At 37.9% G+C, this 16,718-nt stretch overlaps 1 protein-coding gene across 2 annotated transcripts in view; it reads right to left on the bottom strand.

Annotated features, from left to right (window-relative positions):
* The window catches only part of LOC107568290 (protein Jumonji-like), a 98,767-nt gene that overhangs the window by 29,633 nt on the left and 52,416 nt on the right, over positions 1 to 16,718 (bottom strand). For both annotated transcript variants that reach the window (XM_016254221.1, XM_016254222.1), the window contains exons 2-3: positions 13,990 to 14,125; positions 7,750 to 7,873 (exon numbers count right to left, since the gene is read on the bottom strand). In XM_016254221.1, coding sequence (XP_016109707.1) covers positions 7,750 to 7,873; positions 13,990 to 14,125 — 260 coding nt within the window. The remainder of the gene's footprint in view (positions 1 to 7,749; positions 7,874 to 13,989; positions 14,126 to 16,718) is intronic.

Below are 16,718 nucleotides of genomic sequence, written 5' to 3'. Positions count from 1 at the left end.
CGCTAAACATCCAACCAATAAAAGCCTGATATCAGCTCTCTTCTCTCAGCACCACAATCATTTTACATCAGCTTCTAAGAACATTGGCCTGGCAGTAAGAAACTTAAAGCAGCTGTAAGCCTTGCTAACTTCTTCCCATTACTGCTCTGAGTGCTCTCCAAAACTCCAGAACATGTGACAAATGCTTTCTGATTGGCTGTCAATAATCCTTTATTTTATTTGTATTCATTTATTTTACTTTTTTCTATGGCAGCTTTACAGTCAAATTAAAAATTATATAAAATAAACACTGAATTTCTTAATACATATTGTATTTCAGTTAGCTGCCAAAGCAACATTTGTCATTTTCATCTACTTTAACTTATGTACTAAAACTGACAAAAAAAAAAAGACAAAACAAAACTACTAAAACTTTAACATTGAAATCAAAATAGAAAATACGAGTTCAGTATCTCAATTACAGTGAAATAAGACTGTCCTGGTGTTATTATGAACAATTACTGTGTGCACATTTCAATCATAAATTAAATTTAATACATTTTATATTCATAATTTTGTATGTTCTACCTACTTTTTTTGGTTTCAGGAATATCTGTTTCACTCTGAACATGTCACAGCACAGAAATAAAATGGTCTGGAAACAACGTTTCACAATGATTTGTCTGGAAACATACAGAGGCCAAGTCAAATCTCAGTCAACATCATATTTCAAACTGTAAATAAAAAAAGAGCAGGACTTGACCAATAACAGCAATGCATTCTGCCATTTAAACCCAGCTAAGTGTAAAAACAGAAACAGAACTGAATTTTCATTTCAGCCATAAACTGTGTTTTCTATTTACAGGCGCATTGTATAAATCTGTAGCTTTAAATGTGATAGTGAGTGTGTTTACATGATTTACGGGCTTCGGGAGGTATTTATAGCCGAAGCAGCACTCACATTCACTCTCACAGGGAGGTGTTACTATAAAGTTCCTGCATGATGACGGCTTTCTAGAACTGCTGCTGGACAGATGCCGAAAGGACACCAGTCTGCATACTTAATGCAGTGGCTCATTTCTTCATTGAAGGTATCTGAAGGCTGTTTTGTTACGTAATGGAAAACGTGAGCTGCGGAGGGGAAAGAAAGAGACAGACAGAGATACCAGCACTCCTATAAAATCCCTGTCTAAATCCTCACAGGGAGGTGTTACTATAAAGTTCCTGCATGATGACGGCTTTCCAGAACTGCTGCTGGACAGATGCCGAAAGGACACCAGTCTGCATACTTAATGCAGTGGCTCATTTCTTCATTGAAGGTATCTGAAGGCTGTTTTGTTACGTAATGGAAAACGTGAGCTGCGGAGGGGAAAGAAAGAGACAGACAGAGATACCAGCACTCCTATAAAATCCCTGTCTAAATCTCGTGTACCCACTTAAGATGTCTGTCACTCTTTATACAGGGCTGCAACTTAACCCAGCCGGTGTGGTTTAACAATAGAGCAGACGTGCTGCGCTCAGACAGGTGGTCTAGACTGGCACCGAGCCAGACGCTGAGGGCCCAAGCCACCCTCCCCTCTATTTTAACATATTCGTCTGCCGCTCATGCGTGATGTCACAACGATGCACCCCAACGCTGTCAGTCACTGCTGGGCATCATCACTGAGAGCTGCTAGAACGCCTTACGACAAAAAGATGAAGGGAGCCGGAGAGCACAAAGAGTTTTTCATACACAAAATCAGACTCGGAGATTTCTGCTGGATCAACTCTAGTGTTTTGACTACTGGTATAAAGTCTGATCCAGCTTTTTCTGGGCTTGAACTGCCGCCTTAAACACAAAGAGACCATCTGTCTTTATTTACTCACCCTCATGACCATCCAAACCTGTTTGACTTTCATTCTTCTAAGGAACACAAAAGAAGACATTTAGATAATTGTCTCAGTGGGCTTTTTGTCCATACAATGGAAGTCAATGGTCACCAAAATTGTTTGCTTACCAGCATTCAGGGGGAGTAAATAATGACACTTTTCATTTTTAAGTGAACTATCCCTTTTAGAATATGTAAATCCTAATTAATTATACCACAATAAATGCAGCAAATTGGTAGATATGGTAGCATTTTATTCAGATCAAAATGATAGTCTATGCGATCCACAGTACAGGTAATACCAAAATAAAAATTGTGAATTTATTTTATTTTTTTAATTGTGTGGTCAGTTTGCATCAGTCCAGACACAGCACACCAACTATTTCACGGATATAACTCTAAAAAACAAAATATAACATATAGTCTGCGTATTGAAATGCTGTATCTCAAACAAAATCTAGACTAGTTCTTCTTGGCTAATCACAGCAACCTGGCACCTTGTTTTCACGACTTTGTTTTACAGTAGACATGCAACATGAATCTTGGAAACTGCATAAAGCCAGCCAATCAGATTGGACCTTTCGGTTTCAAAAAGCCCATGCTGTGTTTGTTGTCAATACACATGATATGGTCCATGAAGACTGAGACTGTATCTCTAACTTGCAGCCAGACCACTGAGAGGAATCACAAATGGATTTTGTGGAATTATGGATTAACCTGATGAATAACTTTTGTACGAAACCGAGGAGACACGCACGCACGTGCACACACATGCACATGGACGCACACAGACACACACTTGGAGGAGATGCTGCAGCAACACACTCTCTCACACAACCTACATTACCATTCAAATGCTTGAGGTCTCAAAGATTTATTTATTTATTTTGTAAAGAAATGTATACTTTTTTATTCATCAAGGATGCATAAAATTGAAAAGTGATAAAGTCATTGATAAACTTACATGCTTTTAAATGCTAAAGTTAGCATTTAATACATTTCAAATTAAATGCTGTTCTTTTAAACTTCAAAATTCTATTCAAAGAATCTTGAAGAAAATGTATATTGGTTTCCACAATAATCAAATAATAATCAGCACAACTGTTTTCAACAATGATAATAATAAACATTTCTTACTAACTTCTTAATAATAAGAATAATAAACATTTCTTAATAATAAGAAACACGAGACTCTGAAGACTGGAAAAGAGCAGCACAGACATTCTGCTAAATTTCTTTAAATATCTTTTTGTGTTACAGAGAAGAAGAAAAAAGTCATTTGTGTTTGGAACAACATGAGGGTGAGCAAATTACTAGATTTTAATTTTTGGATGAACTATCCCTTTAAGAGCAGTGTTCATAACTCAGAGGTATTGCCAACATAAACCCAAAACACAGCTAATGGAGCATGGCTGCCATTCAACACAGCTTTAAACATGGGAAAAGACAGCAATCAGAGCGACCGCAAAAGCATATATAGAAAAGCATACATGCCAAGGTGAATTCATCTCACTTAAACCATCAGTAACATTAAAATGACATGCCCTAACACACTTGGGCACAGCAGCTGAGGTTATGGCCCACTGCTCCTACTTATCCAGCTTCAGCCAATCGGCAGCCACGATTGTCTGCTGTGCAAATACCTCAGCCTGAGTCCTCAAACACAGGACATTCCTGCCCTGTGAATCAGCTGGAGTTTGGAGCCAAACGGCCTACCTGAGAGTCGTCTTCTCACGCTATACCTCTCAATTCATCTCTGCATATGGCTCTGAAAACATGAGTCACACTCCAATCATGCTTAACCACCTCACTCGTCGCAGATATTGATCTGCCGTGCCATTAGAGTGGATTGTGTAGTATATTATGTAGCGCAACCAGCAGATTTAGAGGAAAATCAATACGGCTATTATAAAGCCGTATGTACTGAACGCATGATCTGCCATATCTGCATGTACAGAGGCATTTTAAAGTGGATGGGAGAAAAAAAAAAAACTAAAGTAGCATGCAAAGTGTATACTCTGCACAGTATCCTCACAACAAATCACCAAAATACAGTATACAACCCAAAAACACTGCTCAGTATACTGTATCCCATAATACATTGCTCTCGACTTGACGTATCATTGTGATACTAAAATATTTTATTATACCTTATTTAATTTACACTACCATTCAAAAGTTTGTGGTCCCTTAGCTCACTAAAGGCTGCATTTATTTGATTAAAAATAATGTATAGTAAAAACAGTAATATTGTGAAATATTTTATTAAAATGAAGTTTATTCCTGTGATGGCAAAGCTGAATTTTCAGCATCATTACTCCAGTCTTCAGTGTCACATGATCTTTCAGAAATCATTCTATAATGCTGATTTGCTGCTCAATAAACATTATATTTCATATATATTTCTCAATATAAGCACTAATATAAGCATAAAGAGGAAAAAAGTCAGAATTGCAAGATATAAAGTCAGAATTCTGCCTTTTTTCTAAGTTTGCATCTCACAATTCTGAGTTTAAATCTCACAACCTTTCTCAGAATTCTGAGTTTACATCTGTTTTTTTGAAAGCTGAATTTTCAGCATCATTACTCCAGTCTTCAGTGTCACATGATCTTTCAGAAATCATTCTATAATGCTGATTTGCTGCTCAATAAACATTATATTTCATATATATTTCTCAATATAAGCACTAATATAAGCATAAAGAGGAAAAAAGTCCGAATTGCAAGATATAAAGTCAGAATTCTGCCTTTTTTCTAAGTTTGCATCTCACAATTCTGAGTTTAAATCTCACAACCTTTCTCAGAATTCTGAGTTTACATCTGTTTTTTTGTTTTTTTTCTTCAATTGTGAATTTTTTATTGCAATTGGAAGTTTATATCTCACAATTCTAAGTTCATATTTGGCGAGAAGGTGGTCAGAATTATGAGACATAAAAGTCACAATTATTTATTTACATGTATTTATTTATTATTCTGTGGTGAAAACGGGCTTCCATAATATACGCATATAACTTGACATAAAAACTTTGAGTGTTGTGTTTTAACACTTGACCTGGGTGCAATGTGCTGCCACGGCATGGCTGTAGTTTAATGTCCATAGAGTTGCACTGGCGAACACTGACACAAATAGTGTGAAAGGGCCTTAATAAACACACTAGAATGTATTCTCAACACACCAAGAGTAAAGAAATGGTGTAAAGGTGGCACTGGCCCAACACAAAAGAGTAGTTTGGCAGCGTCTGTGCAGCCACTAGACAAACAATTGGAACGATCCTCTCTTTAAGAAGGGTTCTCAAACAAGTAAACACAAATACACGCTAAAAAGACAAGCCTCTTCAGCGCCTGCCACGTTTGGTGCCCCCCTTGTCTCTTCTAACTGAGGTTTTGTGTGTATTCAGCACATCTAGGCAACTGCGATTTTAATCGAGGAATGGGAAGTTGCCATTTTGACACTTGGCAGAACATGGAAGCCTCTCTGTTTCTCAATCCTGGGAATGCAAACAGCAGTCGTCTCCCAAACGGCTTTCCACATCCCTCCTCATGCAACCTGGCCAGCCCCTGCACCTGTGCCTCTGTCTGTCTCACCTCCCGTGCCTTCTCTCTCTCCCTCGCTTTCTTTTTGGGTTTACTGTAGGCCAGGTGTGAGAGACGTTGGCACTGCCTCAATCAGACTCCTTGTTGTCGTCTTATGAGGGCAGCAGATGCCTAATAAGTTGCCCAGCATGCACACACACGCAAGCACACAAACTTCCAACACATGCAAAAGTCCAATAGAGCACCAAATGTTGGGAAAGGAGTGATTCATTAAAGGAAAAGTTCACACAAAAAGTATATTCTGTCATCATTTACTCAACCAAAAAAAAAAAACCTGTATGACAAACCTTTCTCTGTGGACCTCAAAAGAAGGGACTAAAGCATTCATGTTTAAATAAAAAAATAAATAATATGTATGTATATATATGTATGTATATATATATATATATATATATATATATATATATAGTTTATATAACTTGGGTACTACATCATTATAATAAAACTATATTATTCCAAGTACACTGAAGTCATACAATAACTTTGTATAAGAAACAATTATTCCATTAAAATCTGCCCTATCTCTACTCAGTTCATGAGAGAAGAAATTATATCCCATTTGTGAACAAACCACTATTTTGAGTTAGAATGATTCATTCATTAATTAATCAAAATTATGAGTTTCTTGAATTCAACTCACTGATTCAATGATCTGATAAGCAGTTCCTCAAGTAACATCTCACAGGAAGAGAGGAATACAACTTTAACTTCTGTGTGTTCCTCACAGAAATCTGTCACATGAATTCAACTTTTATGATTTTTTTGTGTCATTTTGAAGCTTGAAAGTTGACATTCAGTCTAATTACAAGAAAAAATCCAGACATTTTTCAAAATATTCTCCTAATGTTCTTTTGAAGAAAGAAGTCATGCAGGTTTAGATCAACATGAGGGAGAGTACATGCCAACTTTTATTTTTGAGTGAACTATCCCTTTAAGAGCCTGCTCTTGTGTGCAGGCAGAGCAAAGCCCTAATATTCCACAATGCTTTACCGTTTATACTGCATCTGCTGCTCTCTACTTCTTTGTGCTTACTTAAATCCCTGCACTGCCCATCTCGCCTCTTTCACCTCCCACTCGCTCCACTTAAAGCTGTTCTAATGATGATGTCTCCAGGACAGCGCTCTGATTAATGATTATAACAGGGTATTAAGTGACAGGTAAACCAGCGGCAGGTGCTTTTTGCCTGCACACACACGCTGTCTCTCTCAATCTCCCATAGGTGCTTGCGGCTTGATAGACAGAACCCCAGACAGAAGGTCTCTGTGAATGTTTCTTTCAGGGGGGGGGTTGAAACGGACATCTGCTGGGGTCTGGCCGCTGCGGTGTGGATGCGCTGCGTTGTGTGGCGTTCAGTGGGCGCTGAGCAGCGTCGGCTTTGAAGCGGCGTCTGCGCTCAGAGATGTTTTGTTCCCTCGAAGCCGGTGGTGGGATTAAATCAGACTCTCCAGAGGAAGAAAAGCCTCTTCAGTGGGCCTACGCAACTGTTTGTAAGGGGGTTTATGGCACACCATGAAAGTTGTGCCATTAAACAGTGGGTTTGATGAATAGGTCTTCCATAATGCTAATGCCACCCATCTATGTGAATGTGTGATTGAGCATTGACCGTGGCCATACACTCAGATCAAAGTCAAATCCTGTTTGAAAGGAGATGTGTGACTTAAAAATGTGTAACACGGCAAAGAGCTCAAATAGCGAGTTATAATGCCAAGTGCAACATAAAAGAAGGGAGTTAGAATGAGGTTTACGCTGAGACAGCTACCGTGTGGGTAAAATACATAATTTTAAGCGTCTGCCTCAAAGGCACAGTTCAAAAAAAGCAACAAAAAAACCTTGTCTATTACGCTTCAGCTTGATTCCTCTATCTCTCTTCAGAGCTTTTCCAAATCACAGATCACAACATGCTGAATAGTTAATTACCGACTGTACTTGGACATATTAACACGTTTAAGCATGTCTTAAAGTGACTAATTAAAAACAAACATGACAGCAATTCATTTCAAAGAATTACCACTTCTTATAAGGTCCTCAGACTTCTTTTAATGAAGCTGTTTTTTTTTTCTTTCTGACTGTCATTTTCTGCTAAATAAAGCCAGAAATAGAAACAAATGGGGAAATTAAAAACAGGAAGGCTGACATCTTCCGTAAGTGAAATATCTCAGTCTGAGAATACAGCACTAACAATGCCATCCGTTTTCATACTCTCTTCTTCAGCTGTCTTTGAAAGTGCTGTCTCAGCTCGAGTTACCCGCCAGGGATCCAACCAACTCTTTAACATTGACCTCTGAGAGAGCGAGAGTGGGTCACTCACCTCTTTTTGGCTGGGCAGTCCTCTGAGTACTCGCTGCTTCCATCTGTACTCTGAGAGTAAGACCCGTGCTCTTTATGTCCTCCTTTAGACCCACATCCATTCAGCTGCCCATTTGACAAGGAAGCTGTACAGAAAGATAGAAACAGCAAAAACCTGAGAAACAGAAACGACCTCCAGATGCAGCAGGTCAAGTAATCAAATTTAAGATGAAATGTCATCATCACAGTGCGGTTTTGCTTTAATAATGCAATGCAAAACTGAAATGGAGTATGAGCAAATGGAAAACGAAAGATGGTTTACTTCAAAATCCTACCATAGAGAGAAAGATGGAGGCTGAAAAGTGATGACTTAAACTTAATATTCAGCTTGAATAGGTGGTTGGTAGACTTTGTTTTGATGCAAATTTTTACATTAAAAACTTTAAACTGAAACACTCTGGTCTGCAGTAAGTGGGATCTTCAACAGTAGCACAGATTAAAATTAGCTGCAGTTTTTATATAATAAATAATATATGAATGTTATTGTTATTATTCTATATTACTTTTATCCTGTTGTTGTTTTTGTTGCTTTTTCCCCATTATCGATGGACACTGTAATAAAGAGACATGAAATCAAAGAAAGAAAGAAAGAGTTGAGTCAGAGCATTCACAATTACCGCAAGGCCATTGCTCCCGCTTTCCTTTCAGTAGAGAGCTATGTTTTGAAATTACACCATAATATCGGAGCTACCTTTTCAATATATTACTATTCAATTTACATAATAAATTAACTGACATTTATAGGGTCCTCCTTCCTTCTCAGTCACTACACTACTGAGTTTCACCTGGCAAAAAAACACTGATTAATAACATATAAACTTCTGATTCCTGTCTGGAATTGATATTGATGGTCTCAGACATTTAAAAACATGATTATTACAAAGAAGGGTCACACTTTATTTTAACAGGTCCAATTCTCGCTATTAACAAACCATGACTTTTGCCTCAATAAACTCCTAATTGGCTGCTTATTAATAGTTAGTCAGATAGTTGTTAAGTTTAGGTATTGGGTAGGATTAGGGATGTAGAATATGGTCATGCAGAATATGTGCTTTATAAGTACCAATAAACAGGCCAATATGTTAATAATAGGCATGCTAATAAGCAACTAGTTAATAGTGAGAATTGGTCCCTATACTAAAGTGTTACTCAAATAAGTTAGCAAAGAAAAGTGAAAAGAATTAATTAAATATTTTGCATTCAAAGAAAGATAAATATTTATTCTGGTTTCTGGACAGTCCGGTGAGTTAGACCCGGTGTGAACAGCATTTAACACACGGAAACCTGTAATGCAACATCTAAAGAGCTCTGGATGTTAACACCAGAACATCCAGGATTACGGAGTTAAATCTCCATTTATACAGCTCAACTGATTTAATGTCTGTGTTTAGTAACATTCGTTGAGTGAATATCCAGAATCCTCAAACACTCCCAGAGCTGGACCTCAAATCTCCAACCGGCCAGAAAAACAGCTGCAGAACAAAGAGACTACAATAAAGCTGCTTTCCAACACATACATGAAAATCTATAAAAATGCTTCTCTCATATATGGACCAATATGGCTGGACTTCAAAGCATCCAAGCGAAGTCCTAAGAGGTCTATTCTAATGGGACAAAACATTGTCTTTGGGAAAACTGGGACCATTTAACTCAAAAAAGAAAAGCAGCAAAACAACATGTCTTATAGTCAAAACTGGTAATTTAAAACGACTCCTCAAGTGCAAGAGTAAACAAGCTCGTGAGCCGCTGCCTTCATCACAACACAGGAAGCCAAAACCCGAGAGAGCCGGCCAAGCCAAGCCGACGTGGGTGGAGAGGGATCAGATGTAAACAGCTTAATGCAGGCTGCTCGCTTCCCGCGCCGTGTTTTACATATGTTGGTCTCACTTGAGTGGCTGTGTGAAAGACAGTCGGAGTCTAGCGGAGCCAAATGTCAGGTTTCTCTCTCTCTCTCTCTCTACAGACCGGGACAGCGTGTGACGGTTTATCAACCGTCTGTCCATCAGGGCCTCTAATCATATTTATGCGTGTTTAACTAAGCCCGTCACCTCGCTGCATTCACCTCCTGGTTTCCACAAAGAGCGAGATGTCACTTGAGCAATGTGGTGTCATGATGTGTGGCCCATTAGTTACTTTCAAATATGGACCAATGGAGAAATATGGTATAGGTGTGTCCCATCACAGATCAGATGCTCAGAGAAAACACATCTACACTGAATTATGACACTCCAAATGGACACAAAAATTGCTTGTCTTAAAATTGCACTTCATGCCATTATTAGGAGTCATTGTGCTGTCCGTTGACCTTGCCCTGGTCCTAAACTGGACTGAGGACTTAAAAAAAAAAAACTTAAAAAAGACAGACTGGTCATTTAAGACATGTACAATCATTCAGTATATGCTTAGACTTCTCTAGTTTCCTTTACTTTATAAATCCAACTGTATTATAACTGATATGCAACTTTCCAAGGCCTCTAAATTATCCACATGATCAAAACTGTGTACACACAATCTTTTACATGCATTTTGTTGTCTGATTGATAGTTTATATTTTTTTAGCAATTAAAAGACCTTATAGTATTATTCTAAAAATGCTCAGGTCATAGTTCACATGTCTTTTGCTGGGAATAGTGAAAAGTGAACGTAAGAATACATTTTATATTGTTATTAATGTTTCAAGATGAACATTTTCTGGACTGAAGCAACTTGGAATTTAACGGGACTGAAGGTTTACTTGGTTATCCAAACATAACTTTTTAGATTCATGATAAAATATGACTATCGAATATGATCATCAGGCTTTTTGAGGAATGTTTACTTGTTCACCTCTCAATCATCATTTTATTGCATTGCATTACATTACATTTTTGACCCCTGCAGCTTTGATCATACAACTAAGCATTCAAATATCATCTAAGACATATTATTGGGAAATATAGAGTGACAACTGATAGCTACATGCATTTTAATGTAAGCAGTCTGCTATGAAATTGGTCTTGTCAAGTAAATTACGACTGCTTGACTAATATTGCAAGTGGGCTCTTGTGCAAAAATAAATGTTACATAAAGCATACGTCCCCTTTAATAAGAGCATGTCTGGCCTGTGGTGGCAGACGCAGTTGCTTTGGCCAAAATAGGCTGTTTTTGTCCTCTTAACACTGCCTCAAAATGGATGCCAGTGCCACATTGTTTGGAACACAAAAGCTAAAACACGTCCCCTGACGGTCCCCTTTTGTCTGCTCTGCCAGCGCTGCTGGGAAACGATGGGCATCAGGAGCAGAGCAGCCAAGAAGTGATCTGCAGCCACATGGAGTTTGGTTCCCTCAGACTCTCCATTACTCAAGGATCTGTGCATTGACTGTAATGAGCTTCATTTCAGATGGTCTGAGATTATGAAAACAAAGCATCATACAAAACAAAACACAAAAACCAAACCAAACAACAACAACAACAACAACACTGTCCATAGATACAGTTGCCAACAAGTCACAGACTTGATACACAGAGAGTGGTTTAGCAAAGGAGAAAAAAAAAGCTGACACAATGAAAAACAAGATGATGATAGAGCAGAAAAAAGTTTGTATACAGACCAACACATTTTATTTTTCAACACAAGAAATTGTGAATGCTATGCAGCTCTTGCTCCATACTAGGCCTGTCACGATAACAACTTTTTGTTGTGTGATATATTGGCCCAGAAATAATTGCGATAAGAGATATTATTGTCATTTTAAAGACCATTTTATGCCACTGAATATATAATCACAATGTAACAGCATAATAACGCAAGAAGGCCTACACACTTCCAAATGACAACAAACCTTTAATTTTTAAGAATATTTAGATCATGGAAATTAAGTATCAAAATATTAGATACCTTAAAAAACCCTGACTAAATGGTAAATAAATATTTTCTAACAAAAAGTGCAAAGTAACAAGTAGAAAAAAAGAAAAATGCACAAATAACTTGTATGGAGATTTTTCAATCTACAGATTTTTCCCTGACCTTCTTTTCTCTGTAAATTAAGGGTGCACACTATTGCTGAAAAACACAATCACTACTTAGCAGTCAGATGTCTGTATGCACAAAGGCACAAATCCCTAAACAAGGCCATGTCTGCAGATTAAACTTTTTTTGTAGAAGCATTTTTAAAATTTGATCTAGCACCTTATGACTACACCACGTTATGTATGAGAAGCTGCAAAAGACACAGGCGCAAGTGGAATGTACAAAACATGGTGACATACATTTTTAAGTAAATATAATGGGCGATATATTGCGTCACCAAAAATGATTGAGGTCATGTACATATATTGCGCGGTAAGTCGATATCTTGATTATTGCGACAGGCCTACGCCATACCTCGTCCCATCTTGTGTTGTTGACTGATTTCTCTTGAACAGTAAAATTCATCAGCGATTGCTAACGTACAGACGGAACCTAAATCGGACACTGATCCTTTCGAGTCAAAACACGCTGCACTTGTGTCTGTTGAGCATTTGCATCTGTGAACAAAGTCTTCATGCATCATCATCCTTCGTTAAACACCGTGTGTTCAAAGGGATTAGCGTTACTTGAGGTAGCAACGCAACATAACACATACAACAACAAGAAAACAAGATTAAGGGCTGTTGTGATAAGAGCTTATTATCAGTTTAAAAGTTTATTCAAAGAGTGTATATCTAACCACCTGCCGTAGTGTCAACAGAAACCCCTTCGGCTTGAGTCTCTCTGCATGTTTACATGCGGAGCGAGGGGTTTGTGTTTGAACTCCTGCTGTTTTTAGAGTCACTGGGACGAGATTACCTGTCACCAGTCGACCACATGGCAGCTACTCTGATGTTCAGAGTAGTGAAGATATTTGTTTGCAAACAAAACAAGGTTGCGAGAGACTACAGGCCTGTTTGTGGACATCAATCATTTAGCAGACGAAACATTGAAAAAGTAAAAAAATATATATATCTAAAAGTCTTTCAAAAATATTTACATTAGACAAAAATATTTACATTAGTTGTTAAAATAAGACGTGAGCTAGGACCTTAAAAGTGACACGAAACAGGATTTTCAACAATTTCACCTATGTGATCTCAAATATTTGTGTAACGGACAGTTAGCGAGAAAGTGCATTTTGAATTTGTGTTATTTTAATACATTATGGCATACTAAGTGGACTATTTCTCACAGCCTTGTTTCATTCACATCAATTAAATTATGCAGTCTACTCTAAGTAAAGAGAAGTGCCCTGTCACCCCTGACATAAGCTATCAACTGGTGAAAGACAATAGTCTCACTTCTGTTGTATTTCTTTTATTTTCCTTTCTTTTTCCAAATTGAGTGATAAAATGGATAAGCCCACATCAAGAGAAGGCTTTCCTCCTCGTCTCTGTCTGGCTGTGCAGACTCATATATATGAGGCCTGTTCTTTGTTCCCTGTAGAGTCACAGAGCTCTTTTTAGTGAAAGCTCTGGCTTTCTGAGGCCCGTGTGAAGTGAAGTCCCAGAGTGTTGAACTGCAGTGTCAGACACGCAGCTATCAGACAACTTCCAAAGCTCTGAAGTAACCTGGATCACTTTTACACATATACTCACTGGAAACTTCCTTAGGAGCTTCCTTTGACCAAACAAAAGTAGATCAAATCAAATCAAACCAATCTTTGCACTGTACTCAAAGAGAAAGAGCTAAATCAAAGCTGGCTTCATTCATATGATGGAAAACATGCATTAATAACAGATTTTAATATCAAATGGGTAACCACACGTCCTTTTTTTGTCCTGGCAGGGATTTCTAAATTGCCTAAAATGTCTGGGTTTTGCTATTGATTTTCTCTCTATGGTCCTCATATATTGTATATACACATATTTGTATTGCTTTGACCGTTCTATGTAGATCGCAACTTCTGGCATGCCACGATTGGTCGATTATATACGATGGCTGCACGGCACACTATTGGTCAAACTACTTTTCAGTCATTACCTTCAGCCAAAACCTGGACATTTTAGGCAATTTAGAAATCCTGAGCAAGACGTGTTCAGGAAAAAGAAGGATGTATGGTCACCCTATATAAAAGTGTTAGTAACAGACTTGTCCAGCAGGTGAAAAACTGAACAAAAACGTGCCTGTGTACAGTTTACCAAGCTATTACCCTGAGCGTTTAGACGCTTGGTGAAGAAAAGACTGAAAAACTTTGAACGTGTGTCTTACCATTAGGCCCTTTTCCTCCATTGCTGAGGTCATCACAGAGCTGGCGCTTTTGAGCGCTCTTGAACTCCTTCAACGAGAGATAGAGCACTTTCTGCACCACTCGCTCCTCCGACCAGGGCATCCCATCATTATCATCCTGTAAAGAGAACACAGATCAGCACTATTGTAGAGAACGCATCAGCACTCAAGACACTGACAAACTTAAATGCAGCTGTTTGAGTAAACAAATAAAATCAATCTACAGCACTTTTCAGAGAGATAACAAAAATCACACTTAATGCGCACAAACACACACTTCCCTGCCAAATATCAAATGCTGTTGATTGTTCATGATGACTTCATTTTCCCTCTACTTTAGGATCAATGATTTGTTTGATCTTGGACTATTTCAAAAACTGAATCATCTTTTAGAGAGATTTTAAGAATGGAACAAAGACAAAGACTTCCTTTCCAAAAAATACAGTTTCCTTTCCAGACAGCAGTCCTTGATAACAATTCTGAATCTACCTATAGAATAATTTTCCACACAGGTCAGGTTCTCACAGGCATCCTACAAATAACAAAAGTGTGCAGTAGGAGTTATTTGTTGTTATTTTCATTCATTATACCATTTTTAATAAATAGCAGTAGTGCACTAGACAAAAACTAAAGCAACTTAAACATAATTATTAAATTTAAAAAGAAAAGATAAATATAAACATGTTTAAATACAGTAAGTATGTAAGATTTATCAGTGGGATTCATCTGTAGATGAGGTTAAAGACACTGATGGTAGCAAATAACCACATTATGTTGACATACAAAGAGCCAGTTAAAATGTTATTTCCCACACAGACAATAACGGCTTCCTCTCTCTCTCAGAGCGCTTGTCTCGAGAGGGGAACTACAGACATTCCTGTGCTGTGGTGGTGTGGGAGTTGTGTTTCTCACAGTTACTGTACTGAAGGAGAAGCACATCATTAGATAGCTACAAAAATAGTAACGAAGTAATGAATCCTTCTAGATGTGAATGAAAGAGTCAAGGTGAAGACAATGCAACAAAAATAACAGTCTGACCTTGGTTAATTGTAACTAAACTAAATCCTGGAAAGAGATCTCCGCACGTGATGTCTTAAATGGGTCCCATTATGCTTTTTCATTTTTTTAAATTTTAGTCAGTGTGTAGTGTGTATGTTTGGGCACAAAATAGATCTAGAAAGTTACAAATCTCAAAGTCCACTCCAAAGGGAGATATTTCGTTTAAAAAAAAAATCCCTTTTCAAGAACTACAACGAACGGCTCGTTTGGACTACAGCGTTGGTTTCCGGGCTTTGTGATATCACAAAGCGGCTCATTAGAATATCATTAAAATAATTCCCGCCTACAGAAATTCGAATGGTTGGGGGGTGGGGAGGGGCGAGGTTGTGGTTAGAACGCTTGGTTGAGTGAGTGCATCAGACAAGACGACGAAGAAGAAGAGCTGTTGCAGAGTTAGTGCATCAGAGAAAACGAAGAAGAAGAGCTGCTGTGCTGTAGCGTCAGCCTGAAACGCTGTTTTTTTCACCTCCGTGCCCAAACGTCTTTGTTTGGGCTTCCGAAAGCGGATGATGTCAGGAAACAGTGGTTGCAATTTATTTTTTTACTCTGTTCCTGAGCATTATAACCCCAATTTGCTATTGTGTGCTGTGCATTTTACTGAGGACAGCTTCCACAACACGAGGGAGTACAGTGACGGATTCGCAAAAAGCTTTTGTTGAAAGACGGAGCAAGGGGCGTGGCAGTGCTGAAACACCGTCTAAGCTGTTCGCCAATCACAACGCACTGGGACAGCTAACCGATCACAACACATTTTGTTTTTCGGAAGGCGGACCTTCATCAAAGCCGGAACTAATCGAGCCGTTTGTGCCAGGCTGGGGAGAAAGGTATTTTGATCATGTAAATTATGTGAAATATAATGCGTTTTTTGAACCACCAAGCATGAGCGCATGTTCTAGTACACCCCCAAAACAAAATTAAGACTTTGTAAAAGAACATAATAGGACCCCCTTTAAAAAAAAAAAAAAAAAAAAAAAAAAGACCTCTAACAGAAACTGGTGCCACCAAACTAAATTTTTTAATGTTCTGGAAAGCAAGTGGTGTTTGTGCAAAACTTGTCTCCACAATGCTAGGTGGTTTTCACAGTGATTCTAAGCCTTTGCGAAGGACCAAGGGCACACTGCTATGTGTTTGCTATGGTGTTTAGATAGTTGCACTAAAAAAAAAAAACACCAAAAAAAACTTAAGAGTTATGCATTTGAATTGCATATAAACTTTTCAATCATTTCGACCACACAGTTTTAACAAACAAATAAACTTGACATGATGCATATTAGTCAGGCATACATAAATTAAACAGGTACATTTTTGTAACAGTACTAATAAACTGAATGCGTTTTAAATACACAATAACTAAGTTTATATTTATCATCGATATACCCAATGTGTTTCTATTTCATACATGAATAATGCTTGTTCCACAACTAGCCATGTTTTAACAAAGTTATTTTTCTATTTAACTAAATTAATGTATTTGTTTTCACAATAAATAGATTCATACTGATTCTAAGTATTTGTCTTTCAAGACATACTTATTCTCTAGGGCCTTCGATATTCATTGACCACTGGTTTGATCAATGTTTTACTATTGTTGTGTGTTTTGTATTTCTCGTAGTTACTTCTGTTTTTGTACAGCATTTTGATCAACCTTTTTT

The sequence above is a fragment of the Sinocyclocheilus grahami genome, unplaced genomic scaffold (genome assembly GCF_001515645.1).
Source record: "Sinocyclocheilus grahami isolate Dianchi unplaced genomic scaffold, SAMN03320097.WGS_v1.1 scaffold1231.1, whole genome shotgun sequence".
NCBI classification, from domain to species: domain Eukaryota; kingdom Metazoa; phylum Chordata; class Actinopteri; order Cypriniformes; family Cyprinidae; genus Sinocyclocheilus; species Sinocyclocheilus grahami.
Note: the sequence above shows the minus strand (reverse complement) of the source record. Positions and strands in the feature narration are given on the sequence as shown.